The 27,295-nt window shown below is 52.3% G+C and overlaps 1 protein-coding gene across 1 annotated transcript in view; it reads right to left on the bottom strand.

Moving 5' to 3' along the window:
- The window catches only part of LOC144147427 (high affinity cationic amino acid transporter 1-like), a 942,196-nt gene that overhangs the window by 222,888 nt on the left and 692,013 nt on the right, over positions 1-27,295 (bottom strand). The window contains exon 3 of the mRNA XM_077679558.1: positions 19,803-19,996. Within this exon, the coding sequence (XP_077535684.1) occupies positions 19,803-19,996 (194 nt within the window). The remainder of the gene's footprint in view (positions 1-19,802; positions 19,997-27,295) is intronic.

Here is a 27,295-nt window from a genome sequence, read left to right as displayed (position 1 = left end):
GGATAATCTATCTCTGTCATGTTCATTGAGTATAAGCTTGAATATTTCCTATTTTTCACGTGCTTTAACGTTTCGCTTTCCGAGTGTCATGGCTTGCAACACTAGGCATCCTGTTTTTTTGCGGTTTTGCTTTCTGAGATTTCTGTAACTATTTTTACTTTATTGTTTCTGTCATACATACGGTTTCGTATGTTGTGTCGTCTTGATTTTAGTTTGTTTTTATGAATGCTTTGTACATGGTGTAGCAGTACCAAGACCCTAGGGTTGTTCCTGAGCACCGAAAATAAAGGTTGATTGATTGATTGATTGATTGATTGATTGATTGATTGATTGATTGATTGATTGATTGATTGATTATAAGACGTTTCGTCACTAACAAACTGGCCCTTAACAGACATAAATGCCCCTATTCTCGACTGCATACATTAACAGTGAATTCGCCATGTTTATTGCGTAAGCACAGCGTAAGCAATCAGTGACGTGATGCGCGTATTGCTATGACGACATGTAGTGTAATTGGATGCTTCATTCATAAAGATCACAATCAAGGTATCGAATATTGTACATAAAAGACATACAAACAGCTGGCATGTATTATAAAAATTAGGACGGCAGCTGAGGCTGACAAGGGAAACACGTTTGTTCAGGTTCAAATTGGCGTCAACACCACGAAGCGATCAAGCAAGTGAGCGAAATACGGATGTTGAGCTAAAGAAGACAAGGCAATTTTTTTCACCCTATGTATTTATTCTTTCAAGCGCTTTCAGTAACACATTTGAACTCTCTGCTTCAATGCAAGCTTGTTGCATTGTCACCTTCTTGGCCGCTACCGCCTCCACGCTGTGGTCTGCTGTACTGTTACAAGTTAATGGCGTGATCACAGAAACAGACGGCCATGGCCATCGGTTGTATGATGTGGTAAGGGCAGCGAAGCGCTACGCCTGATAACCGCGGAGCCTACCAATGCCGCAGATTCGCTCAATCGTCAAGTTCGAACTCAACCAGCGCGGTAATGAATAAAACAGTCAGTTTTCTTTGTTATTTTTCTCTTGAGCTCCATCATGTGACCCACCAGCTTACTAGAAGGAGTGTGAACAAATTCCATGCATTCGTGAAGGCCACTCCCAACCACAGTCCCCAAAGTAAAGTCGACTGGGGTCCAGACGGCTCATACGGAATACGGCGCTGAAGAAGAGGATCTTGAGTGTACAGACGGGGATTCGAAAAACCGGTGTTTTCCATTGCTGCACGGTAATCCTGCGTACAAGGGAGCGAAGCGTCCTGGCGGCATCGGTCCTCGAAAGCGGAAGCAGGATGGTGCGGTCGCTCGCATGGCCTGCACGGGCAGCTGCATCCGCCAACATGTTACCGATGACTCCGCAGTGACCTGGAAGCCGCTGGAATATTAGGTCATGGCCGGCTGTACTCCTTCCTCATCGGGATAGCCAGCAGCGCCCACTGTGACACCTGTGGGGCGGAAGAGACTATAGAGCATGTGCTGTGTCACTGTCCCGAAAACTCGTCGGAGAGAAGCGTGCTTGCCACCGCGCTCAGCCGCTTGGACAATCGACCATTTACAGTAGAAACGATCCTAAGTCATCGGTCTTTACCGTCGACCTCACAGAAGGCGACGAAAGCCCTTTAACGTTTCCTGAGCGAAACGGACTGGCACGAAAGGCTATACAGCGCCCGAAACGGGACTTGAGTGCGCGCCTTCCCACTCCTATCTCTTCCTCTTCTCCCGCCCTCTCTTTTATTCCCTGAACCCCACTGCCCCAGTGCAGGGTAGCAAACCGGGCTCTACACCTGGTTAACCTCCCGGCCTTTCCGTCCTTTCTTCTTCCTTCCTTCCATGCATTCGATTCTCTTTGTCAAGAAGAGGCTTGTACTGCCTTCTATGTTGCTAATACGCCAAACAAATAATTTTTATTTTATTTCGAAGCATAAAAACAAAATATGGCACATTAATTGCATGCTCCATGATCGCTTACTTGGAACAGTCAAAACTATTATTTCTTTCGGTAGAAACAGCTGTAAACCGCGCGTCATGCGAAACTCCGCCTGCTACAAATCACGGGGATATCACGGCGCTGAAGGTCGGTGATATTTTGTGCCCTATTTCACGGCGACAACAGCCGCCATGTTCAAGCTGTTACATAACAACACGTCACTTTTACGCAGGCAGAACTTGCCAATGTGTGACGTAAACGTTACCGCCAACTGTTTACATCACGTCACGCCTTCTCAGCCAATCACTGAAAGGGCGTGTTAAGTTCGCGCCACCCACTTAATTAATTAAACCGCTAACAACTAGGTATCGTTGGTTGGGTATTGCGTGTTTACCTGTATTGTGTTTGGTTTCGCGCCAGCCGAGATGACTTGGGCACGAGGGGTGAGAGGAGAGATGGGAGCCGCGCTCGACGCGGGCCTTGCCCGACCTCTTGTATGCGATCACGAGCCTTGAGAGTTGTAAATACGTAGGGTAAACATAGTGTACATATCGTATATTTTACCATTGCTTGCATTAGCTGATCGCTTGCAACGTGCCGCCGACCAGCGAGTCATCGTTTCAACGATCATCTCTTCGATCATCAGCCGACCGGTCCACCGATGCGGGTCACATTCATGCTCTTCATCATCATCCTCTGCTGAATTTAACTGTGCCGGGACCAGGATCGGTCAACATGGCTTTCGGCGACGACGGGGCGGATACTCCAAGGCTGGGGCGACATCTTGGTGAGAGACCCCGCTGAAGCGGCGACACCAGGCCAGAGTACGCAATGACATCTTGGTGAGAGAGCCCGGAAAGCATAACCTCCAGGCTGCAGCGGCAAGGACGACCTCGATCGAGATCGGGAGAGAGCTGCATTCTCTACACAGCACCGGGCGTCAGGGACGCAGGCGTTCGAGAGTCCGAGCTGAAGTTCGAAGACTGGGGCGACATCTTGGTGAGAGACCCCAGGGAGCGACGCTCCACACCAACGAGGCGATTTCGGGACCGGGAGAGAGCTTCACTCTGAGGCAACACCCGGATCCAGCGACGGCGGGCGTTCGGGCGCCCTCGAACGGAGCGCACCCTCGAGCGCACCCTCGAACGGAGCGAAAGCTTGGTGCGAGGCTCCGGGAGCGCGACTCCAAACCAAGCGTCGAGGTCGGCGCAGCGCCCTTCCCTCGCCCCCACCCCGAACAGCGTGCGGATAGCGGCGACAAGCGGAGTCCCATTTATCCTTCTCCTTGGTGCGACCACTGCTGTCCGAAATTGCTGCAGGGGAGTCGCGTTACGCTAACTCAGGGTAGTGATTGCTAAGTTGGGTTGCGTAAAGATTTCACAATGGCGAGGGTCCTATCAACTGGGGAAATAGAGAAGCGAACGGCGGCAACCGTCGCGGCGATCGAGCAGCTCGAGCTGAAGATTGTGCAGGTGTGACGCTCGTTAATTGGTTCGTCACAACTTATATTAAGGTGGGTCCACTCAGAGCTTGGAGGAAATGAGACACACTGAGGCGGGCGCAAAACATTAACAATTAGTTTAATGGGGTGCCTCAGTAGTGCCGGCTTCCTCACCAGGTTCAACGGGATCGTTCGGGTTGTAGGGGTTGTCAATCGTCGACGGGACGCCGACGGGCCAAGTGGGTCTCGGGGCCCGGAGATGGAGGCAGTGCGGGGCCGGTGGCTCGGAAGGTCTGCGCGGTGAACCCGAGGGCCGGAACGGGAGGCGGTGCCGGACGGGTAGTTCGGCGAGCTCGGTGGGCTGCAGGCCGCGGTCAGGAAGGGGAGGCCGGGTAGGACCGGTAGCTCGGCGGGCTCTAGAACTGGACCGGGGCAGAAAACGCTGGCAGCGTGCGGGCTCTTGGGAGGGACGCGCTTTCGGATTGCTCCTACGACTGCGTCCGGGTAGCAAGACCGTCGCCCGAAATCTGGCCTGGTCCTCTCCGTTCGCTCCTCTTTATCTCCTCCTCCTCCTACGTCCGAGCAGCGGCGGGGAAAAGGGGGAGAAGGGCCGGCTTCAAGCGGCGGTGGTCGACGCGGCTGTCTGCACCCGCCAAGGGCGCGTCGAGCAAGAGGGAAGCCTGGCTCGCCCCGAGGCAAAACGGAACCATATGTCCTTAGCGAAGCGGCCGCGCGTTCCCACGGGAAAACTTCCTGCGGTCGAAGTTCCTCCATCTGGTTCGGAGTAGCCGGGGCACACACACGACTATCACATCCGCCCACTCTAGGAGAAGAGTTTTGCCACAGCAAGTCTTCAATCACACCTGCGTAGGCATACACATTATGCGAACCGCAAAGTCCAGTCGTGGAGCAGGCACAGTTTGCAGGTTGGGCAATAAAGACACAGGGGAAGAGGCACAACTAAAGCACATAACAAGGCGCATTGTCGCCTCTATAAACTTGACCCTAGCGATCGTCGCGCGACACTTCAACTGTACAAGTACAAAAAAAAATTAAACAAAAAGTACGGGTTGCGGAAGCTCGGAATTTCGCCCGAGAAGCATCACCCACCATCGCGTGTTAGGGAGGGTACGCTTTAGCACCCCTGCTTCGCAAGGCATGATCGAGCAATGGCTGAGGGCGGCCGCCTCCCGCGGCTGGAAGGAACGATTGGATGGAATTCTGAATAATTTCATCGATTGCAGCTTCGGGCGGCATGTCCGAACGGGCTCACCGTTGGGCTACTGCATTCAGGGGACGGGGGTCGTGGCCTGTCTCTGTCAGCCACCGTTACCGGCTGTTCCTCATTTCCGGTTTCACACACAGCAATTTTGAGTTTGTTTACATTCACAATTTTCTCCTCGTTCGTTTGGATCCCACGGATTCTGCACGTGACGTCAGAGAGCTTCTAGTCCACGCGGAACGGACCGTTCCATTTCGGCAAAAGTTTTTTGGTCAGTCCGGGTGTCCGGAATTCTACCTTCACGAAAACTCTGTCGCCTACCTCGAAAGAGCTGGGTTGGTCTTTTAGGCCAGAGTGCGCCTTTCTCTTTTCTGCTGTTTTGATGAGAGCCTCGGCCGCCAGCCAGTGTGATATCAAGAGGCGTCGAGCCAGTTCCGCGCGGTAGTCTTCCATGGTGTTGTAATGAACCTTAGCCGCCCCATCGTCGACGCTCGGCGTCGTTGCATCGCACCCGTGGAGGAGGAAAAAGGGGGTTTCGTTGGTGCCTTCATGAACCGCAGTGTTGTAAGCGAACATCGCGATAGGAAGCCACTGATCCCAATCTCGTTGGTCATGAGCGACAAAATGAAACAACATGCCCACCAACGTTTGTTTCAGCCTTTCTACGGCGCCGTTACATTCAGGATGATACGCGGTCGTTTGTAGCTTCTTTATACCTAAGAGATCGTAGACCTCTTTCATGACCCGGGAGACAAAGTTTGTACCCTGATCGCTCAGCAGCTGTTCAGGCACACCGTGTCGCAGTACTACCTTTTCTACAAATGCTCTCGCAACCGTTTCTGCTTTCTGGTCAACTTAAGGAACAGCTTCCGCGTAGCGGCTCAAATGGTCCACGAAGACCAATGCGTACTTGCTCCCCGCTGATGTAGCCGGCAGTGGACCCACTATGTCCATCGCCGTGCGCTGAAATGGGGTGCTAAGCCTCTCAAACACCTGTAAAGGAGCATGCTTCTGATTCTTGGGGGTTTTGTGAACGGCACAGGAGAGGCATTTGCGACAATACTCCACAACGCCCTGCTAATCTTTGACGCGTCTTACGAACCCCTTGGTGACCCGCGTACGGAGCATCGTGAAGTTGCAACAGCTCGCCTCTCATGGAGGCCGGTACCACCAGACGCCCTTTAGTATCGTCTGGTTTGTCTCTGAACCAGAGTAGTCCTCTGTCATCGACACAGTACTGTGTATCACGACCGCCGGCCTGAAGTGACCTGAGTATGGGCTGCAGGTGCGGGTCGTCCTGTTCCCGCTTTATACGGACCTCTTCAACTACCGGCGCGAAACCCTCGACTACCCGGACTGCTGCCCTAATCAATGTATCGGCGTTCTGATTCGCTGTCCCTGCCCTGTGAATGGCTTCGAAGTAGTACTCCTGCAAGAGTAGGTTCCATCTCGCTAGCCTCGAGTTCGGGTCACGTGCGCTCATCAGCCAATTTTAAGGGCTGGCAGTCAGTGACAATGCAGAAGTGCCGCCCGTAGAGAAAACACCGGAAATGACGGGCGGCCCAAACTACGGCAAGGCATTCCTGTTCCGTGGCTCCATACTTCTGCTCCGCGGAGCTTAACTGGCGACTCGCGTATGCTATCGGATGTTCCTTCCCCTAAAACTTCTGTGACAGCACCGCTCCTACAACCACCTTCGACGCGTCTGTCGCGAGCGTGAATGGTCTACTGAAATCGGGGAACCTTAACACTGGAGCTTCCGTCAACTTCATTTTCAAAGAAGAGAAGGCCGTCTGCTCTACTTCGCCCCAGCGGAACGGTTTCTTGGTGGTAAGTTGTGTCAGCGGACGAGCCTGCGCTGCGAAGTTGCGAATGTGTCACCGATAGTAGGACAAAAGGCCCAGGAATTGCCGCACCTCGGTCTTTGTCTTTGGCTCGGGGAAGTCACGCACGCACTGAACTTTTTCCGGGTCGGGAGACACGCCTTCTGATGATACAATATGTCCCAGGTATTTGACTTCGGGGCTAAGGAACTGGCATTTGGAAGGTTTGAGTTTGAGGCCCGCCGCCTGTATTCTCTGGAATACGTTCCGCAGGTTGGTCAGGTGGTCCTCAAATGAGCTGCTGTACACCATAATGTCATCGAGATACACATGACAGACCTTGCCTAACAGTCCTGCCAAGATGACGTCGGCCGTGTGTTGCCATACGGCGGCCCTGTTAACTAACCCCATTGGCATACGTCGCCACTGGTAATGCCCCGACGGCGTGTTGAAAGCGGCCTTTTAGATGCCACGCATCTCATTCACCCGCCTTGTCCCTCCATCCGGCGTCGGCGTCGTTGTTGTCGGCGTCCGCCCCTCCCCCATTCTCCTCGCCGCGCCAGCTTCGCTCTCCGCCGCTCACCCCCTCTCCTCTCGGATAGCGAACACTCTCTCGCGAGGGGCATTGGATTGGATTCGATTGAATTGGCTTGGCTTGGATTGAATCGGATTGGATTGGATTAAAGTGGATTGTGTTGGATTGTGTTGCGTCATAGCCGCGGCAGACGCACTGGCGCCGGCACGTCCCCTCACCGTTATGCGCGCTATAAAACGCGGTGCCTGCGCCGCTCCGCTCCATCGTTCCAGCGCCGTTCCTCCGCTGTCCAACGCTGCAACGTGAACCCCCTATGCGTCGCATCTACACAGGGGTTCCCGCGAGGGGAGGTGGTAGTTTTGTCCCTGTCATTCTCGTGCATTTCTATCTGACAACAGCGGGAAGCCATATCCACGACTGTGAAAAACTTGGCGGAGCCTAGCTCTGACAGCGTCTCAGAAATGTTCGGTAGCGGGTACGGGTCGACGCGAGTCACACGGTTTAAATCGCGGTATTCAACGACAAAACGATACGAACCGTCCAGTTTCTCGACGAGCAGCGCCGGCGCACCCCACGGAGACGTAGAGTGCTCAATGATCCCCCGGTCCAGTAAATCGTTAACCGGCTTGTCCATATCGTCTCTCTTGGCATAAGGAATACGGTATGCCCTACGATAGACAGGCGCTACGCCGTTAGTAGGAATCCGGTGCTTTATCACCTCGCAATGGCCGATGTCTCTGTTTCCCGTGGAAAAGACAGAGCTAAACTCAGAGATCAGATCCTGGATGCGGGATTTCTCGGGTTCGCTGACGTGGCAAAGGTCAAACTTATTGCACAAGTCGGCCGTGCTGATAAGCCTGCAAACTACCTCCTCCACCGGCTGTTCGGTCACGACGGCGGGAACGAGGACCCCGACCGCTTTGTTGCGAGGTAATCTGACTTCTTGAAGCGTAGTGTTTACAATGCGCATGCACCGGCAACCGGCCGTCTTCGGAACATCTAACTAAGGACTAGGCTCCGGCAGGCAAGCCCAGATACATCTACTAGGACAGTTTCTGCGACGCCCAAGCGCCCATACGCCGGTTCACAAGCGACCTGCAGCCTGCCAGCACGCACTCGCTTAACGGCGGTAGTATGCCTTCCTCTGCAAGGAGGATTGTGGTTCTCTCCGTCGTGAGCCAATCTCAGGGATTTTTGGTCCTGTCGACCTTACCAGCCCAATTTACAAGGGGTATTTCGACACCGCCTAAGCTTAGTGTCCCCTTGCTCTGCAGCAGGTCTATTCCCTGCTCTGAGAAGAGAAGAGAGAGAGAAAAACAGTAAAGGAAAGGCAGGAATGTTAACCAGGCTACGGCCTAGTATGCTATCCTGCACGGGGGAAAGGGGAACAATGAGGAAAAAGAGGAAAATAGAAAAAGAAGGGGAAAGGTACGGACAGAGCGTGGAAAGGTGTGCCCAGCGGTAGGACACTATAGACATTGTCTAAAGTTCAGACAGTTCGTAGAGAGTAGTCTTGCGCTACATTCTTTTGCACAATTCCGTCGTTTTGAGGAAACACAGGAGCGCTTTTGTCGCCTTGTCCGCAGACGACGGAGAAGGCCAGTGGCCCAGGATTGTCTCCTCAGAGAACGGGCGCCGAGAGTCTAACTTTCGTAGAGTCGCAGAGAGCTGGCTGCGTTCGGTTGAAAACCGTGGACAATCGCAGAGGACATGTCGTACGGTCTCTGGTGTTTCACAGACTTCGCACGCCTCACTGGCTGCCATTCCAATCAAATAGGAGTAAGCATTTGTGAATGCGACTCCAAGCCAGAGGCGACAAAGAATGGTTGCATCAGATCGTGGGAGGCCTAATGGGAGGGGGCGCTGAAGATGAGGGTCCAGGGCATGGATACGAGCGCTCGTGAACTCTTGGGTGCTCCATTTCGATAGCGTGGTCTCCCGAGCAAGTTTTCGGAGAGTCCTAGCGGCGTCCGTCCTGGATAACGGAATAGATATGGTCTCCGTTTTTTGGTGTCCCAAGCGTGCGGCAGCGTCCGCACTTTCGTTTCCGACAATGCCGCAATGACTGGGAAGCCACTGAAAGGCAATGTCATGACCCGCTTGGGTGGCACGGTCGTACAGTGTAGTCTTATCTCGGCCAGCAGATGTTCATGAGGTCCACGGCACAGGGCTGACTGGAGCGATTGAAGCGCAGGTTTTGAGTCGCAGAAGATCGCCCATCTTCGTCATGAAGTTTGTTCAGAATGTTTCAGAATGTTCTGAATGTTTGTTCAGAAGAGAATATTTTGGCCGATAAGGCCGGCTACCGGCAACATGGCTTTTTCCGTGCAAACAAAAAAAAAAACCTTGCCGTGAAATGGAGATCTACCAACGACACAGGCACTTCACAACACGCGACCGCTTCTAAGGTATCACCCGTGATGCCGATTAGGTTCGCTTTCTGTTCTACTCGCCTAAGTTTCTGCTTCCATTCCCGCATGGCCTCATCGAAAGCGCTATGTCTTAAAGGGACACTGAAGTGAATTTGTCAAGCTCCCGTTTTTGCTTGCACTGTGTAGACTGGCTCAAATTAACACATTATTCATCGTTTATCCGGTTGACAAATCGGTAATTATTTTACAAAGCGCGAAAGAAGAAAAACTACTATGCGCGGTTTGCGGCGGCCGCACCAACTAAAGGCGCTGACGTCAGGAGGGGGGGGGCACCGTGATTGGACGATGCCCAAGGTTAGCAATCAAAAGTTTCGGTTTCGGTTTCGGTTCTGTAAAACATGCTTGACATCTGATGGCGTTGTTGGATGGGCATTCTCGATTTCTCAATTATCGCCGTACCGCCCTTCTGCCATGTTGTCGGCTGTCAAATGTCTAAGATAAACCTCCCAGGGCGGCTTGGAATCGTAGAAATCACTAGACGAGGCCTACGCAGTGGATGAACGCCCTCCGCGTCACCGCAGACTCTCAAATGCCATGCGCTTTTCCCGCATATTCGGAGCTTGCCTCACTCATGTCTGTTCGTAAAAAGCTAGTTCGCACCAAGCCAAGGGTGTGCTGATTCAGGCCTGGGCCCACTGCCCGCAAGCAGTCGGTGCTTGTGGCAACAGCACGCCAACGAGAACTCGCTAGCGCGTCATTGTCAGTATGCGCGCGTTCTGCGATCTCGCTCGTGGAGCAGTGAACGTTACGGCCCAAAAATGGTGAACTCAGTTCAGAAAACATCGGCCGCATACGAAAAAATCAACTTACAAAAAAAAAAAAACACATGTACCCTCGGGGATTCGAACTTGCGACTTTCAATACAAATCCCAGCGCCTCAAACCGCTAGGCCACGAGCCGGCGTTGGCCGGTTTGGATATATAAGGTTTATAATGTATGACCAGTTTACACTTTTATTTATTTTAAGCATTTTAAGTACTTTATGTGACTATTTGTTGCATATCACTCCTGCAGTAAGTGTCCCCCAAACTTCCACAATATCTCACGTCTAGCAATTGCATTTCTTTGACGGAAAAGCGTTCGCAGATGTGCGGTCGTGCTGCTGACCGCTGTGCTTGTTTACCCAGCGCAAAAAGTGCTTCCTGCTCCCTAGTTTTGCGCTGTACGGTAAAAGTTTCAGGAGATTTTATTTTCTTAGTACCTATATTGACTTCGCTGACTCTTCTCCCGCCTTCAATTGGCCTTAGATTTTCCTACTAGCGTAAAGTCAGCGAAGCGTCGCATGTGCACTTGTGCAGCGCTTGTGTGGAGCGACCCGGACTCTGAGTTTGACACAGTGCACAACAAAGTAAGGAAAGGCACATTCTTTCATTCACAAAGGTGTTGTGGCTTAGTTTCAATTGAGCGAGCGAATAGCGACGACCCGTCGGCGGCCGGCGGACGAAACGCTGGGCCGACTGACTCGATCGGTAGGTCGGCAGGTCGGCGAACCGTGCAGTAGCGCAGCCATTTTCCAGCTCATCTCCTGCTGACGTCACACGAAAACGCCACAGAAAATGGGCGAGCGTAAAGAGAGGAGGACAGCATTTTCGAATTGATTTTTCTACTAAATAAATTCGCGTAAACGCGGCCAGAGTGGTCGAAACAATGCCTACGGACTCCGAACTACAATTTGCGCTAGTAATCCCGCAATGTTTACAAATCACTTCAGTGTCCCTTTAAAAGGCTGACCTTGGAACCAGTGTCTATTAGGCATTTCAACAGAGCTCCATTCAAGCCGCATTCCACAATCGGGCTTGCCTCCCCACAAATATTTATAACAGCAGTCTGAGCGCTCCTTCGTTTTCCGCCTCCACGCGTTTATCTGAGGAAGGGGGCCCTAGTAGCTTCCCTAATTCGTCCCGGAAGCGCTTGTGTTTGGGTTTCCCCCTGCTTGGGTGCCGTCAGCGCGCCTGTTCTCTTTACAGTTCCTCGAAAAGTGGCCGTACTTCCCGCAGCTGTAACAGGCCCCCCGTCGCGAAGCACTCCCCCTCCGGCTGTCGCAGTCGCGCATTTGTTTGTTGTGAAGTTCGATGCTAGTCTCCAAAAGCCGCTCGACCCTTTCAAGGCGAGCACGCAGCTCGTCGGTCTCCCCGTCGCCTTCCCGCACGCTAAGTACGGGCGCATGACCGCAATTCACCGCTAGTTCGTTCCTCTCCTCTCGTACGGCTGCGTCGACTGCCTCATGCAAGGTTTTGGGGCCTCGGGATAGCGTGAACCTTTTACTCGGATCCCTTAGCCCGTTCAGGAATTGGGTTCGTCGTTGCTCGTCGAGGAGCTCTCTGCGGATGTCGCGCTTCGATTCGGGCTCCACGCCACCACGTCCGCCCATAGCCGCGTTGCCCAACGTGCGGAGCCTTGCTGCGAACGATTGCACGTCCTTAGCGTCTATTTGACTGGCGCACATAAATTTGCGGAATTTTTCACACTCGGGCTCAGTGTCGAACTGATTTTGTGCCCTGTCGTAGAACTCAGCGTAGGTTTTAGCCGCGGCCGCGGCCTCATCATGCCATGCAAAATAATATGCTGCACCGACCACTTTACAGCGTGCAATGCCTACCAACTGCGCGTCAGACCACCCGCCCAGACGTCCCACTGCCTCCAGGACATGCGAAAAGTCAGAGATGTTCACCCCGTGTCCGTCTCCCGTGAAGGACGGAACCATGCCGCCCAATGCCGTAACACTTGCGCCTATCACGTTCGCTTGGGCCATAGTAGCCTCGGCCATGGTGTCTCGTTTCCTCCTAGCGTGAGAGTGAAATCTCACGTTTTAGTTCTACGATTTAGCTTACGTTGATCCCACCGCTACCACCCTGTGGGACGCTCGTTAATTGGTTAGTCACAACTTATATTGAGGTGCATGGGTCCACGTAGAGCTTGGAGGAAATGAGGCACACTCAGGCGGACGAAAAACATTAACAATTAGTTTAATGGGGTGCCTCAGTGGTGCCGGCTTCCTCACCAGGTTCAACGGGATCGTTCGGGTTGTAGGGGTTGTCAATCGTCGACGGGACGCCGACGGGCCAAGTGGGTCTCGGGGCCCGGAGCTGGAGGCAGTGCGGGGCCGGTGGCTCGGAAGGTCTGCGCGGTGAACCCGAGGGCCGGAACGGGAGGCGGTGCCGGACGGGTAGTTCGGCGAGCTCGGAGGCCGGGCAGGACCGGTAGCTCGGCGGGCTCGAGAAGTATACCGGGGCAGATAACGCTGGTAGCGTGCGGGCTCTCGAGAGGGACGCGCTTTCGGATTGCTCCTACGACTGCGTCCGGGTAGCAAGACCGTCGCCCGAAATCTGGCCTGGTCCTCTCCGTTCGCTCCTCTTTGTCTCCTCCTCCTCCTACGTCCGAGCAGCGGCGGGGAAAAGGGGGAGAAGGGCCGGCGGCTTCAAGCGGCTTCAAGCGGCGGTGGACGACGCGGCTGTCTGCACCCGCCAAGGGCACGTCGAGCAGGAGGGAAGCCTGGCTCGCCCCGAGGCAAAACGGCACCATATGTCCTTAGCGAAGCGGCCGCGCGCTCCCACGCGAAAACTTCCTGCGGTCAAAGTTCCTCCATCGGGTTCGGAGTAGCCGGGGCACACACACGACCGTCACACAGGCGACACGGGATTTAGATCGGCGGCTCGAGAGGGAGTCGTAGCAGGGAGTCGTAGCATCAATCTTGCGGTCATTCATGCACTAGTGGCCTGCGAGCAAGGTCGTGTCTAGTCGAGGTTGCTCCCTACGTAAAAAAAAAAACTCCCACCTCCCCTCGCGGGAACCCCTGTGTAGATGCGACGCATAGGCGGAGCGGCGAAGGGACCGCGTTTTATAGCGCGCATAACGTTGAGGGGACTGCGTAAGCCGGTCCCAGTCGATGACGACGTTGGCTTACTTGTAAAGCGGCGTGGACTCTAGGTGTTTGAGCCAAGCGTGGACGTTGCTTCGCCGGAGAACGGCACACCGGTTATATGCGCAGCGCGCCCGAAGGAGAGGAAACCGCGGAAGAGAGAGTACCGCACATGCGCCGGCCCCAGCGCGTCTGCCGCGGCTATGACGCAACGCAATCCACTTTAATCCAATCCAAGCCAAGCCAAGCCAATCGAATCCAATTCAATGCCCCTCGCGAGAGAGCGTTCGCTATCGGAGAGGAGAGGGGGTGAGCGGCGGAGAGCGCAGCTGGCGCGGCGAGGAGAATGAGGGAGGGGTGGACAACGCCGACGACGACGACGACGCCGCCGGAGGGACAAGGCGAGTGAATCAGATGCTCTGCATCTAAAACGCATGCCCCTGATGGGTGTGTATCGCCTGCAGTCTGCGCACCACTAGAGGGTGCATGCGAATACGAGACGGAGTTGAGGGACGCAGGTGTTGAGGGCGAGCCTTCCGCGCCTGTAGTAGACGTCTTGCTTGAAACCGAACCCCGCGCCCTGAGTGGCGAGTGTGCAGCATCGGTTGGCGGTGTACTGCCCGAAAGCACGCTCGAGGTTTTGTCTGGCGCATGCGAGCCCGACAACCAAGGAAGCGATTGCGCTGCGGGACATGAGCTACAGGATGAGGCGCATACGTGCGTGTCAGGGGAGCCGGTGACACAATTGATTGATTCATTGTAGGGTTTAACGTGCCGACGCAACGCAGGCGATGATGCGCGCCGTAGTGGAGGGCTCCGGATTAATTTGGCCACCTGGGGATCTTTAGCGTGCACCGAAATCTCGTACACACGGGCGGTTTTGCTTTTCGCCTCCACCGCAAAAGCGGCCTGGAATCCAACCCGCGACCTCGTGCTCAGCAGCACAACGCCTTGGCCACTGAGCCACCGTGGCTGGTTCTTTCGTGAGGATAATGAGGAGCGTTGTATTTGCTTTTTTTTGTTGTCAGTGTGTTTCGGTGCAATTAACACTTTGCGTTTTGTTCCTGCGTAGCATTTCAGCTACAGTACATGTGGGAGTGTTGCGTGCTGTGTATTATGTAGCGAGTGCTAGGAGTGACTGTCTTGGTCTTTCTATAATGGATTTTTATAACCCACAGCCAGAGTTTATGTCGTACGTACAGCTAGTGTATATACGGACAACATTCTTGATGGGGTTGTGTTAAGTTCGCGCACCTCACTTAATTAAGTAATACCGCGGACACTAGGTATCATTGGTGGGGTATAGCGTGTTTGTCTGTATTGTGTTTGTTTTCGCGTCAGCCGAGGTGACTTTGGCGCGAGGGGTGAGAGAAGAGAGGGAGCCGCGGGCCTTGCCAGGCCGCGGCTTGGCGTGTAGGCGTTTCCTAGTCATCACAGCCAAGCGACGCATGGCGCCATCTAGGGGCATGTTTGAAGCTATGTCCACGTGCATGTGGCCCTCAATTTAATCGCTTAGACCAGCTTGCTCGTACTGTAGTTCCGCTCCTGTGAAGCAAGCATCCTAACCGGGGTTCAAATCCCGTTACCGCTTTTTTTTTTCATTTTCGAGGATTTGTCGTATTTGAATATTGACATTCGTTATCACGGATATAATTTATTTATGACATCTTTATGTATTATAAATAGGATGTTGGGTATTTTCGTTGCCTTTTGGTCAGTTTAAGCTACTGCTTCTTGAACGTTTTTGCGGGTTTTCCCCTTTTAGGTCGGTTTCGGCTATTTGTGTTGAATATTTTTCTACACCGTGGTTTTCAACCATTGCAGGTCCGTTCTGGCTGTTATTTGTCTCGGTTCGGGTGATTTTGTATGCTTTAGGTATGTTTATGCTGTGATATAACCCCCATAAGCTAGCTCAGGTGACGGCTGGCTGTACAGACTAGGAACCGCATATACGCGTTGACCGCTTGTATGCGATCACGAGCCTTGAGAGGTGTAAATACTTAGGGTAAACAAAGTGTACATATTGCAGATTTTGCGTTTTTTTGAAATAGACCATCGTCGGCTACGTGTCGTCGGCCCACGAGCCAGCCAGTCATCATTTCAGCGATGATCGCTTCGATCATCGGCCGACAGATTCACCTGTTTAACTAGGCGTGCATTACAAGTCTCATTGTTCTTGAATAGCAAAGAACAGCAAAGACATGTCCGCTGCATTTTGCCTAGATTTTCATCGCCCGCGAAGAATTATGCGCTTTCAGTAAAGAAAAATAAGGCAGACTTTAAAACTGGGGCTAGTACCCGCCGCGGTGGCTCAGTGGCTAAGGCGTTGCGCTGGTGAGCACAACGTCACAGGTTCGATTCCCGGCCGCGGCGGCCGCTTTTTTGATGGAGGCGAAAAGCAAAAACGCTCGTGTGTACGAGATTTTGGCGCACGTTAAAGATCCCCAGGGGGCAAAATTCATCCGGAGCCCTCCACTGCGGCGTGCCGCATCGCCTGCGTTGCGTCGGCGCGTTAAACGCTACAGTAAAAATCGCGCTAATCCACCCCGTGAATGTGGTTGGAAAGCAAAGCTGTAAACGGCACCCAGAACGATTACCCATGCGACATCATTTAAATTCATTCACATCGCGCTACAAAGAGCAAGACTAGAGAGAAGTAAAATGCACTTAACCACACCATTTATTACTTCAAAGAGATATTCTTGTTAAGGTTAAATCAATGCATGAAGCATGAACGGTGTTTGGTTGAGTTGTATTGGTGTAGCACAAGAGTGGAAACTTTGTTTATAAAATTAAAGCTCCAACCCGGTGTTAGACGATCTCACTTCGTCTCTGCGCAGCGGGCGGAGGCGACGAGATTTGCGGCAGAGAAGGAGACGGAGGAGGAAGAAATACTTCTGTTCAGATTTCTGAACGGCCCAGAGTGCAACCCTGGGGAGTGATTCCTTCTTCTGTGGGGCCCATATGCAGTCCGCGCGGCCTGTGTGCTGTCCACCCGCTGGAGCTGGGTAGGTAGAGTCCTCGACAGATGCATCTCCCATTGCTCTTGTTGGGTTGTTGACGGAAAGAGAGGAGGGTGCTGAGGGCTAAAGTCGCACACCCCGATTACGGGGCGGAGTGTTCCTACTTCTGAGCAAAATTTACATTCAGCGTTGTAGCGATTCGGATGCATTAAGTGAAGACGCGTAGGCTGTGGGAAGGAGCCCGGATTGTATGAGCTGTAGGGTAGTTTGTTGTTCTCTGGAAAGGTCAGGGTAAGGCGAAGGTACGGTCTGTCTCAGAATGCGATAATGCTGGGTTATCTCCCTGAACGTGACAAGCGGGTGACTGTCTTCGAGCAGTTCCATAGCACGGGAGGTAAAAGCGCAGGCTTGTTGGGTGGGCGTATTTGTTGCCCTCCATTGAAGCGTGAGGGGGTGTCCAGATGAGCTGAATGGAACCGTTTGGGGAGTGGTTTTTTAGCACGCGCAGTGCAGGTCAGGACACCCAACCCGGCTGGCAGCCTCAAGGACGGTGTTCAAGGTGACAGGGTGGCATGCTAAGGATTTGCGGGCGATTATGGCCACACCGCTAGAGGAGTGTGTGCAGCCATCCCTGTCTTTCCTGTATACCAGGTAACTATTCAAGAAATTTGTGTGTTTGGAATTCAGATGTGTTTCCTGGACACACATTAAACTTGGCTGATTGGCATGCAGAATCTCATACACGTCGTCAAGATTATTCAGAAGGCCTCTGCAGTTCCATTGAACAATATTTTCTCTTCCCATTATTATGTGTTCAGAGCTACTGGAGTGTGACTATTTATGTAGGGTCTTTCGGGGCTTGCACTCTTGGAAGGGGTTTTCTGGCCTTCTCTACTGACCTGAACGGAGCAGCCCGTTCCTTCCGTTGTGATGAAAGCCGGAAGGGCTCGACGTCCATGTCGTCATCTGAAGCCAAGGGGGTGCCCAGCGGACTGGGCCCCCTTGACGTGGTACCCTTTCGGGTGTTCTTTGCCTGCGGTGCAAGTGCCGAAGGCGTGGGGAGCACCACAGACGGCACAGGCAGTGAGGCGGGGGAGGGGGTCGCTGCGAATGCCTCCGTCTCCATCTCGTCTGGGCCCTCGCGTGTGCTTCGGGCCGGTGGAGAAGAGGAAACAGTGGGTGCAGCAGCTTCCCCACCAGACGTGGTTGCCACCACAGCCGCTGCCGACTCAGCGAGCGGTGCGAAGGTGGGTTGGGCTGCCAGAGGCAACCCAGGGGGGGGGGGGGGGGTGCGGGGGCGGGACCAAGTTCGACTCGCGGTACTGGGTCCCCGCCGAAACCAGACGCCGCTCCGCCCCCCGGCGAGCTGCGTCGGCGTACCTCCCCAGAGGGAAAGAGGCGAACCTCTTCCGCGCCTCTGGGAAAGTGATGTTTTCAGTGACCTTGATGTTAATGATTTTCTTTTCTAATTGAAACTTTTCGCATTTTCTGGAGTAGGCCGCATGTGGACCCTGGCAGTTTACACAAAGAAGTTTTTGCACGTTGCAGTTTTCGGCCGGGTGATCGTGCTGGGCGCATTTTGCGCAGGTAAGTGGGCCGCGACAGGTGTTTGTGCCGTGCCCGAACCGTCGGCACTTGAAGCAGCGCCGTTGGTTCGGGATGTAAGGCCGGACTGAACAACGGATGTAACCTGCGTTGATGAATTCTGGAAGGGTCGCCTTGTCGAAGGTTAGGATGAGGTGCTTTGTCGGTATTTGTTTATCGTCTCTGCGGATGGTTATGCGCCTGACCACTGTTACGCCCTGACTACGAAGGCCCTCCAGCAGGTCAGCTCCAGATTCATTGATTAGGTCATATTCGCAATTCACGCCCTCGGAGCTGTTTAGGCTACGGTGGGGCGTGACTCGGATGGCCAGATCGGCGATGCGGGTTTGTGCAAGTAGTTTATCAGCCTGATCCTGGCTACTGACTTCAACAAGGATTTCACCGGTTCTTTGTTTTTTGGCTTTATATGATTCACCGATGACACCTTCAAGAAATTTGTTTTGGAGACGAGAAATACTGACTTTGAAGCAAGAGGGTTCAACTGGTCAACTGATTATATCACTAAGAAGCGAGAGTAGTTGTTCGGTTTCGGAATACTCAAGTTGGGAAGTGGTGGAAAGGAAACTTCGGTGCGGCCCCTCTGGGGGGGGGGGGGGGGGGGTTTGAAAATGCCATATGATACATTGGAAAGCAGGGAGACGGGGGTACTTTCTCCTTTGACCTTACCCTGGAAGTCAAAGAAGTCCCGGAGCTCCCTGCCTGGTAGACAGGCAGGGAGCCCATCGGCCGGAGCTTGACCAAGGCTCCGACGGACACCGTTCACGCCTTTTAACCCCTTCACCTTTCATCTTCTAGCCACGGTAGGTGACAGCTTAAGTATGGGGGGCTCGGGGTACGCGGTGTCGCCACTTACCATCACCAAGATTACTCAAGGTGCCCCGTGCGGGGCTTACTAAAGAAGGGGAGTATAGATATTGGTCGTAGTTTGTTAGTAGCGTCTTGTCACCTTTTTTATGTATTGGAACAACTTTACTTTGCTTTGTTGGTCAGGAAAAACACCCGTTTTGAAAATCAAGTTTACAATATGAGCGAAAGGTTCTGCAATATAGTCAACGACATGTTTCATGTGAAGGGCGTTAATACCGTCAAGACCACCGCTAGTATTTTTCATATTAAGAATAGCACTTTTAACCTCTAAATGCGTACAAGGAAACAAAAAAATTATCGTGGGTCACATGGAAGGCTATCGGCCTCATTTATAGAAGAGTGGTTATCTATGAGATTAGCAATGTTGGTGCTTGGTGGTTTCGAAAAGGCCGTGCTAAAAAAAGCCGTGCTAAAACACCAGCATCCACATTATGAGGGGGACCTTAAAGGCGCTTGTAAACTATCTAGTGGGGGCATGCAACCCCCCCTCCCCCCCCCTCCCCCCCCCCTCCCCCCCCAAAAAATTAAAGCCGTTCTGCTCAATGTAAAAGCTGTCAGAAGTGCAGAGCAGTGATTTGCCATAATCAGCTGTACCGCCGTCATCCGCTTACTGCTACCACCCCATGCAATTCAAATTTCCCGCCTTCGCAGTGCTCGCGCGCCCTCTGCCTGAAACTGCGCCAGCGGGAGTTCTGTTCTCTTTGTGCTTTTCACCCCGCACGTGCCGGCGTTGCAGTACCAACCCAACGGGCGTCCTAAAGGAACGCGGGCGCTGCCGGTTAATTACGTATATTTTTCCTCAAATGTACCTATAGTTTTCTTTGCGCTAAACAACGGGAAGATATATGACAAGCGCCAGCGTTTCACGAGTTTCGAACGCTTATGACTATATAAACCGCTTGGCTCTCGAAGCCTCCGGGGTACGCCGCGAACAACAGCGTTACCCCGGGACGCCGCCTTGGTGCTCGATATGCTTGGGTCGAGCGAGTGAGCTATGACGACAAGGCGAGCGCCTTAAGTGCTCTGCACTTTAAAAAATCAGGAGCGGTTGAGTCCTCACGCACGGCTCGCAGCAGCAGCCGCAGAGAAGGAAGGAAGCCACGTACCCTGAGTGCGGCGAAGGCGAGCGCCGCCAGGTGTCGGCTGAGCGCCTTGGCCGAGAGGCAGGCGGCCAGCGCGTACTCCAGCACCAGCGCCCAGCCCACCAGGAAGGCGAGCAGCTCGCCCGCGGTCGCGTACACGAACACGTACGCCGAGCCGGCCCTGGGGAACCGCGTCGACAGCTCCGAGTAGCACAGGCCTGCGAGGAGCACGAGGAGCGGACAGAAGCCGTCACTGTATAGGGTGTCGCACAATCTGAGCACACTGCCCATTCGCCGGCCCGGAAAGCCCGGTGCCTGTCGGACCTATGCTCCGAGTTCAGGGATGTGCGGATAGCCTTTCCGCAAGCCTCCGCGGAAGTCAGTCCGGCAGCGATCAGGAACGACGAGCATGCAGGCTGCAGGACCGGTTCTGTACTCGCGCACTCATCTCTGCTCACATTTACTCGTACAGTTAAACCTGGGTGTAACGACGCTGGCAAAAGTTCGCAATTTTTCGTTACGTGAAGATTTTAAGTCCAGGCTCGCAAGATTAAAGCAGAAACGAATCCAAAACGCTAGACGCAGGTGAAGGGGAGCTCTCTCTTCACGAATTTATTTCACAGTCAAAAACTGCGTGCGTTGCGCCCCTTGCTTTCGCACGAGCTGAGGCACTACGCGGCGCCCCAAGGAAGCAAGGTCACTTACCCCGCATTAACAAACATCGCTCAAGTATCACTTTTGATTTTTGACACTTTTCAGCGTCCAAACGCAATACAATAACTAAACGTACGCTGAAAGGGTGCCTTTTGGCGAACTTGATGCCCTTTGCCGAACTCAAGATTGGTGAAAGGCTACTAGCTGGGATGCGGTACCAGGCGGGAGAATTCTTCTTTGCCGCCAGCGGAGACAGCATTTAAGATAGTGCACTTTTTTCAAAAGACTTTTCGCTTTCTGGCAGCAGCACTGATAACCGGGGAACCGATACCACAGATAGAAGTGGACATGCGCGAATACACGCCAACAGGACGGTCTAACCTCAAAATTTAAGTCTGGAACCAAAACCGCACTCACACGTGGAAATGCACGGTAGTGTGAGGGTGCAGGTGAAAAAAAAAAGAAAACGCGAAGGGTACTTACTCTTGCGAGATGGTGCGGTGTCACGCTACACAAGCAAAACCAGAAGTGACTGCTACATCCGCCACAGTATAGTGATAGCCCCTCCGTTCATCATCATCGTCATGACGAATTTCGTGTTCAGGCGATTGAAGAAATTTTCTTTGCGGTTGGATCTTTTCGGTAGTGCGAGTATTCTCTAAATTCGTTGATTTCTCCGGTCGATTTTTGAGTAATAGTGCAGCTCGCCGATTTCGTTACATCAAGGTCAACCGCCGCGAGGTTCCTTCCTTACATGGAGGTCGCAAACACACGGGCTTCATGGGAGGTGGCAATGGGGAATTGAAAAACTTCGTTAAATCCGAGAATTATTTACGCAGGTGTTCGTTACATCCAGGTGTAACTGTGTTCAAAAATGTTTGCGCTCATTTGTTGTCGCAATCAAACGTTTGCATACAAGGGCTGCACTAGGTCAATGGACTCGACTGAGCCAGAGCCAGAGAACGCTTCCATCCCGCACCAGTTGGTTCTCCTGGTTCCCTTCTCACCATTTTGTGTAACTGAAACCGGCGAAAGCTTCTCTCGCTACCGATCCTCAAAACTGAGAAAGAGTGGTTTCAGCGCGCAAGCAGCCCCTCCCTTCGAGCTACACTGCGCTAGAAGCAGCCACCCATGCTTGCACGGGCTTTCACTACCCCGGAAATAGCGCTTGCCGAGAGCCGCAACACCGCGGAAGAGGGGACGGAGAGAGCCGCAGTTTTCCCTCTTAGCACCTAATTTTAACTTCCTTTAAAGGGCTGCTGAAGAGCTTGCCAAAGGAAATTGGTCGGTGGCATTAGTAGTTTTCTTGATGCTGAACTCGAAAAACATGTTTCTATCATGTGTAAATACACCCAAGCTATCTTTTTCGTAAAAACAAACGACCCCTGCCCGGGGGCGAGGTCGGCAGTAGTTGAATTGGAATTGGTCGGCAGTAGATGACGTCGCATTCGGAAGTGCCGGCGCTGCGGTGTCCGTTCGGCCTGAAGAGCCCATTCTGTTCCCGTTCATGTACGGGCCGGAAAGTCCTCAGGGGAATGAAAGGCGCACATAATCTTTCCTTGGAATAGGGGACCCTGGACGCATAAATGCAAGAAGTTCGCTCTCAGCGAACTTTAGAAAGGGGTTTTCCCCCCGACGACTTATGGCCGACTTCGGTTTCTCGAATGCAGGGAACTTGTGCAGATATTAGATCATCGCTTTCACTACCAGTGCTAATGAGAATTCCTAACACAATTTTCAACACACCACCATCCCCTTTCTCACGTGTGTAAATTCGGGCAGGCGGTAACAGGCTGGGTGCAGCGGCCTGCAGCGCTAATTTATGTGCGCAGGCATCAGCGATGCGGCCGCCGCCGGTCGCCATGTCCCGCGGAGGTGCTGATGCCGGGTCGCTCCGTGACCGGTCAGCGGAACATTAGGCTTGGCATTGCTGCACATACGCAACTCCAGAATAGGGAAACCGAGCGTAGCCCCGCCCCCCCTCCTAAAGTTAAGGGAACCCAAACACAACACGCTCGCGCGAGACGAGTTTAAGAATATCGTCTTCTCCAACTCATGTATGTTGGGAACTTTAGGCTTAGCATGGATGCAGATATTTGGGCGCTAATATCAGTACAATTGCGAATGACTATTCTTGACACAGTTGTTCACCGCGCTGTCATGCCCTTTATCGCATGTGGAACTTTATTCTCACGTTGTTAGTCACTGTAGCGATCGGTGCTGTGTTCATTCGTTCTCGCAGGCAGGTGCAGTTGCCTCCGTGTCGACCATCCTCCGCGGCCGGTCGGCGCTTCGCACGGCGGCACAAATTCGATCACCGCTTTCAAAAGCTCCTCCGATGAGAATAGCTAGCACACGTTTCCCCCACACTATCATTCACTCTCTTGCTTGTTTACCTTCTTTTCGCGATTGCTTTGATTCTGGACAGCAGCGACGAGCGGTCGCGGCCACGGCTGCGTCGATTCGAGCCGCTTCGTGGACAGTGCGGTGCGGGCATGCACGACCGGCGTGTGTGTGGAGCGCTTCCGCTTCGGCGCGCAGAAAACGCTTCATGCTTTCCAGCTTGCTCGATTTCTTTCTATCATCGCGCTAAATCTAAATACTTAGCTAAGCTATCGCAATTGACCACAATGTTAATCGGGAACACGAGCAAGAGGTTTGGGAAACCCAGAGCGTTTCGGTCTCCTAAATTTTCTAATCCCCTTATAATGACGGATCAGGAACTTCGGACACTTCGCGTATGAAACACAGAGCATCCGACCACACGGACGGCCCGGACTACTCGAAAAGGCGATGCAGTAGCTGCGGGCGCTCGGGTAGGAAATCTCTAGTATCTAGGAGTCGCTTTAAGGAGCCACTAAAAACACAGTAGCATAACGCCTAAAAGCCTACGCTGAAGCAACTTAAGATAATGAAGATCACTAAAGTGTAAATTGCACACTTGTACAATTCCCAACTTCGCCCAGAAAACTGGGAAGCAGCGATGCGGCGGCGCACGTCGCTGGCTGTCCCCAGAATATGACGCCACTTCCGGTCGCTACGTCTCGGTTTCCCGCTTTTCCGGCGCTGCGGGAGGGGCCAGTGGGCGGGGCGTAGAGCCAACTTTATCGACCAGTGCCGCTGTCGCCAAGCTAAACATGCCGAGAAAAAGTTTGTGGGCCGAAACTGACCAATGTAATATTGCAAAAAAAAAGGATATTTATCCGATTTTAAAAGCACTTCGGTAGCCCTTTAAGGGACGTCACGAAATGGGTAATACTCGTGCACAGACGTCGCGACTCAAGTGAGTGATCAAACTCGCAAGTTTTTACTCACGACCCGCCGCGGTGGCTCAGTGGCTAAGTTGTTATGCTGCTGAGCACGAGGACGCGGGTTCGATTCTCGCCCGCGGCGGCCGCTTTTCTGATGGAGGCGAAAAGCAAAAACTCCCGTGTGCACGAGATTTTGGCGCACGTTAAAGATCCCCGGGTGGTCAAAATTAATTCGGAGCCCTCCACTACGGTGCGCCTCATCGACTGCGTTGCGTCGGCGCGTTAAACCCTACAATCAATCAATCAACCAATCAATGAACCAATCAATCAATCAATCACTTTGTACTCCCGGGTGCAGTAATCATGAGTACTGCTCGCGAATGCATGTAGTCGTGAGTACATGTCTTATCATCACTGAGCTATCATCGCATTCTGGGCGCAAAGCATTTCCTTTGAGTTCGTAGCGTGGGCGTTAGCTTTGGACTTGGCCGCGCCTGGGACGATGCGATGCGGACCTGCCAGTCCCGAGGAACTTCGAGCGGCAAGTTGGGGAATAAATGTGAGCTGCAACAGCTCTGCGGCTTCTCCAGAACCCCGAAGCCTCAAAAAAAAAAGTGCTTAGGGAGGTCCAGGGAATCGAAAGCGGGACCTTTACGCGGTGAAGCCGGCAACGTGACCCCTGGGCCACCCCAAGGGCCCGAGGGGTTCGGGTAAGCAGCGGTGGGGAACAACGTGTGCAGCCAGTTGCAAAAAAAAGGACGCTTCCCGTGATCGATATTGAAGCGGGGTTCCTCGCGTTATGAAACCAGCGTCTATCCGATTCCGCTTCCCGATGCTTCTCATTTCTACACTACAGCTGCACCTTGAAATGTATTCACGCCCCGTGGGCAGTGCTCGAGTGCGGCCCGTGCGTGCAAGCTCCCTTGCCCCGTGTCCCCAACCCGGACGGCCAGCCAACGCTCTGCGGTAGCGGACAGGCCGGTGTTGGGACAGCAGCAACACTCTCGGGAAATGGCGGCCCGCGGCCAGTGAGCGTGGCTTCCGCATTACCGGAGCGCGTCATTAAAAGGCGGGCAAGGAGAGAGAGAGAAATATTTTATCGGGGATAGGAGTGAGGGGCGTTGGCTGGCTCCATCCTGATGCGTCCCGTAGCGTGACGGCGGCCGGTCATATTCATGACTCCCGAGACCCGGCGCAACTCTGGCCGCACTAACGGCGACTGAGGCGGCAGCGACAGCAGCAAGCAGCGGCACACTTGGTCTGATTAGGCGATGTTTGTGCGCAGCCGAAGGGGTTCATTAGCGCGCCCGACTTTCCCCGGTGCGGGAGGGGAGAGGCGGCCGTAATAACTACGCGGACGGCAGCATACCGTACATTGATGCTTTCTTTGCTCCAGTGCGCCTATTATTCTTCAAAAGAAAGCAAGAAGGACGCAAAGCTGAGCTTCCACTGTTCAGAGAGACTTCCACTGTTCAAATGCATCGGCCTAGCAGTGTGACTCGGAGTATTTGAAGCTCAGCCGGGCGTCAACTCTGGCCATCCGCGACACATGTTTCGGACTCGTCCTGCTTGTGAGATAACCTGGCAATGACCTTAATTCTGGCTACCGCTGTGGCCAGAATTGAGGAAAGAAGGTAGCAACACGTCTGAAAAGAGTTCTTCGGACTGCCGGAGCTGCAAGAGAGGGGATCCCTGTTTCCCGAAAGGGCAGCCCAGCCCCCCTTTCCTGGCCTGGCCAGGTTACACGGTTAAGGGGAATTTGAAAGACGTCCTAGCAGTTATGTGGAACGAAGTGTCAGGAGCGTTGCAAAATGCGTCCCAGGGTTGTCGGAGACGTTGCCGGGGAGTAGAACCGCCATGAGGCGCTTAGAAGGCAAGAGACAAAGGTACGCGCGATTTCTTTGAGTATGGGTAATTAGAGGCCAAAAGTGAGCTACACGTTGAGAGTTGAGGTGGAAATAAAGGAGGTCAAAAACGCCAATAAGAAAAGAAAAGGAAAAAGAAGGAAACAAGAAACACACCCTGATCAGTTGATTAAGGTATCATTATACCTACAATAAAATTATGGTAGACATACACAAAAATATTGGAACACTGTACGCCTTTTTATATTTATTATTTATTTATTTTATTTGTAAATACTGCAATCCCTGACAGGGATTTCAGCAGTTCGGTTGCAGGGCATAGAAAGGATATATGGTTCACAACAATTGTACAAGGCAACGCAGGAGAATCGTTTTCGTTTCATCTCGGGCACAAAAGGTAGTTACAAATAATAGCCCACACAAATAAAAATAACAACGGAGCGATTTGATATACAATGCTAATTAAGGTGAGAATCAAACAAACTTAAACAAGACTGTAGAACTTCTGCATTATGAAGTTTATTCCAATCGGAAATGGTTCTGGGAAAGAAGGAATACTTATAACAGTTAGAACGTGTGCGATGGGAGGTGACTGTTGGTCAGTGTCTTTGCCTGCATGGTCACGTACCCAGCTGAAAATGAAATTACATCTGAAAAATCTATTTTATGATGCCCCTTGATTATTAGGTAGAAAACGTCAGACGAGATAAAACATTCCTGTGTGCTAACGAATGTAACTCGGGTCGTCTTAGAAGCTCGGCAACTGAAGAGCGCCCAAATTTGCTAAATATGTAGCGCACAGCTTTCTTTTGTACGTTTTCGAGTTGATGACGTTTGTATTGGTGTAAGGAACCCAAATAACAACGCAATATTCTAATGCTGGTCGAACTATTGATTTGTACGCAAGCACACGAACATTAGGAGTGGAAAGTTTCAGCGCTCGTCTATAAAATAAAAGCTTTTTGTTCGCGGCAGCAGTCGCAAAATCAATGTGCTTATTTTAATTAAGATTATTGGTTATCTATAAACTGAGGTGCTTATATTGAGTTACTTGCGCCAGGGTGATTGTGTTCCCACAGCAATTAAAGACAAAATCATTTTTTTCTGGGCAATTCTCATGACTACGCTTTTATCCAAGTTTACAGCCATCTGCCGTCGTTCACACCACGTGATAACTTTTTGAAGACCATTGTTTAGAAGAAACTGACCTGAAATGCTACTTATTTCAGAGCAAATTACACAATAATCCACAAAAGGTTTTATATATCAAATATATCAGTAATATATACCAGAAAGAGGATGGGACCAAACATCAAGCTCAGGGAAACACCATAGCTCCCCGTTAACCTACAGGGGGAGCTGTTTTTATAATTAACGAACTGTTCTCGGCCGGATAGGCATGCCAAGATCCTTTTAAATAGTTGGGTGTTCCGGAAAATTTTATCTAGTTTGAAAAGCAATTTTTTGTGTGAGAAGCTATCAAAGGCTTTTGAGAAATCCACAAAAATGGTGTCAGTTTGATTGTCGTTATTAATAGATGTAGCGAAGTGATGCGCTGTCTGTGCCAGCTGGGCACAGGTAGAGTTTACCTTCCGGAACCCATGTTGACAGTTGGTTAGTACGTAGATTATGTGTTTCTAGAAATTCAGATATGTAATCGCGTGTAATGTGTTTTAGTAATTTGCAGCAAGTTAAGGTTAAAGAAACTGGACGGTAGTCGGTAATCATATGCTTGTGTCCTGCCTTA

The sequence above is a fragment of the Haemaphysalis longicornis genome, unplaced genomic scaffold (genome assembly GCF_048455015.1).
Source record: "Haemaphysalis longicornis isolate Haplotype H1 unplaced genomic scaffold, Haemaphysalis longicornis Haplotype H1 scaffold_7, whole genome shotgun sequence".
NCBI lineage: Eukaryota > Metazoa > Arthropoda > Arachnida > Ixodida > Ixodidae > Haemaphysalis > Haemaphysalis longicornis.
This window is presented reverse-complemented; position numbering and strand designations above follow the sequence as displayed.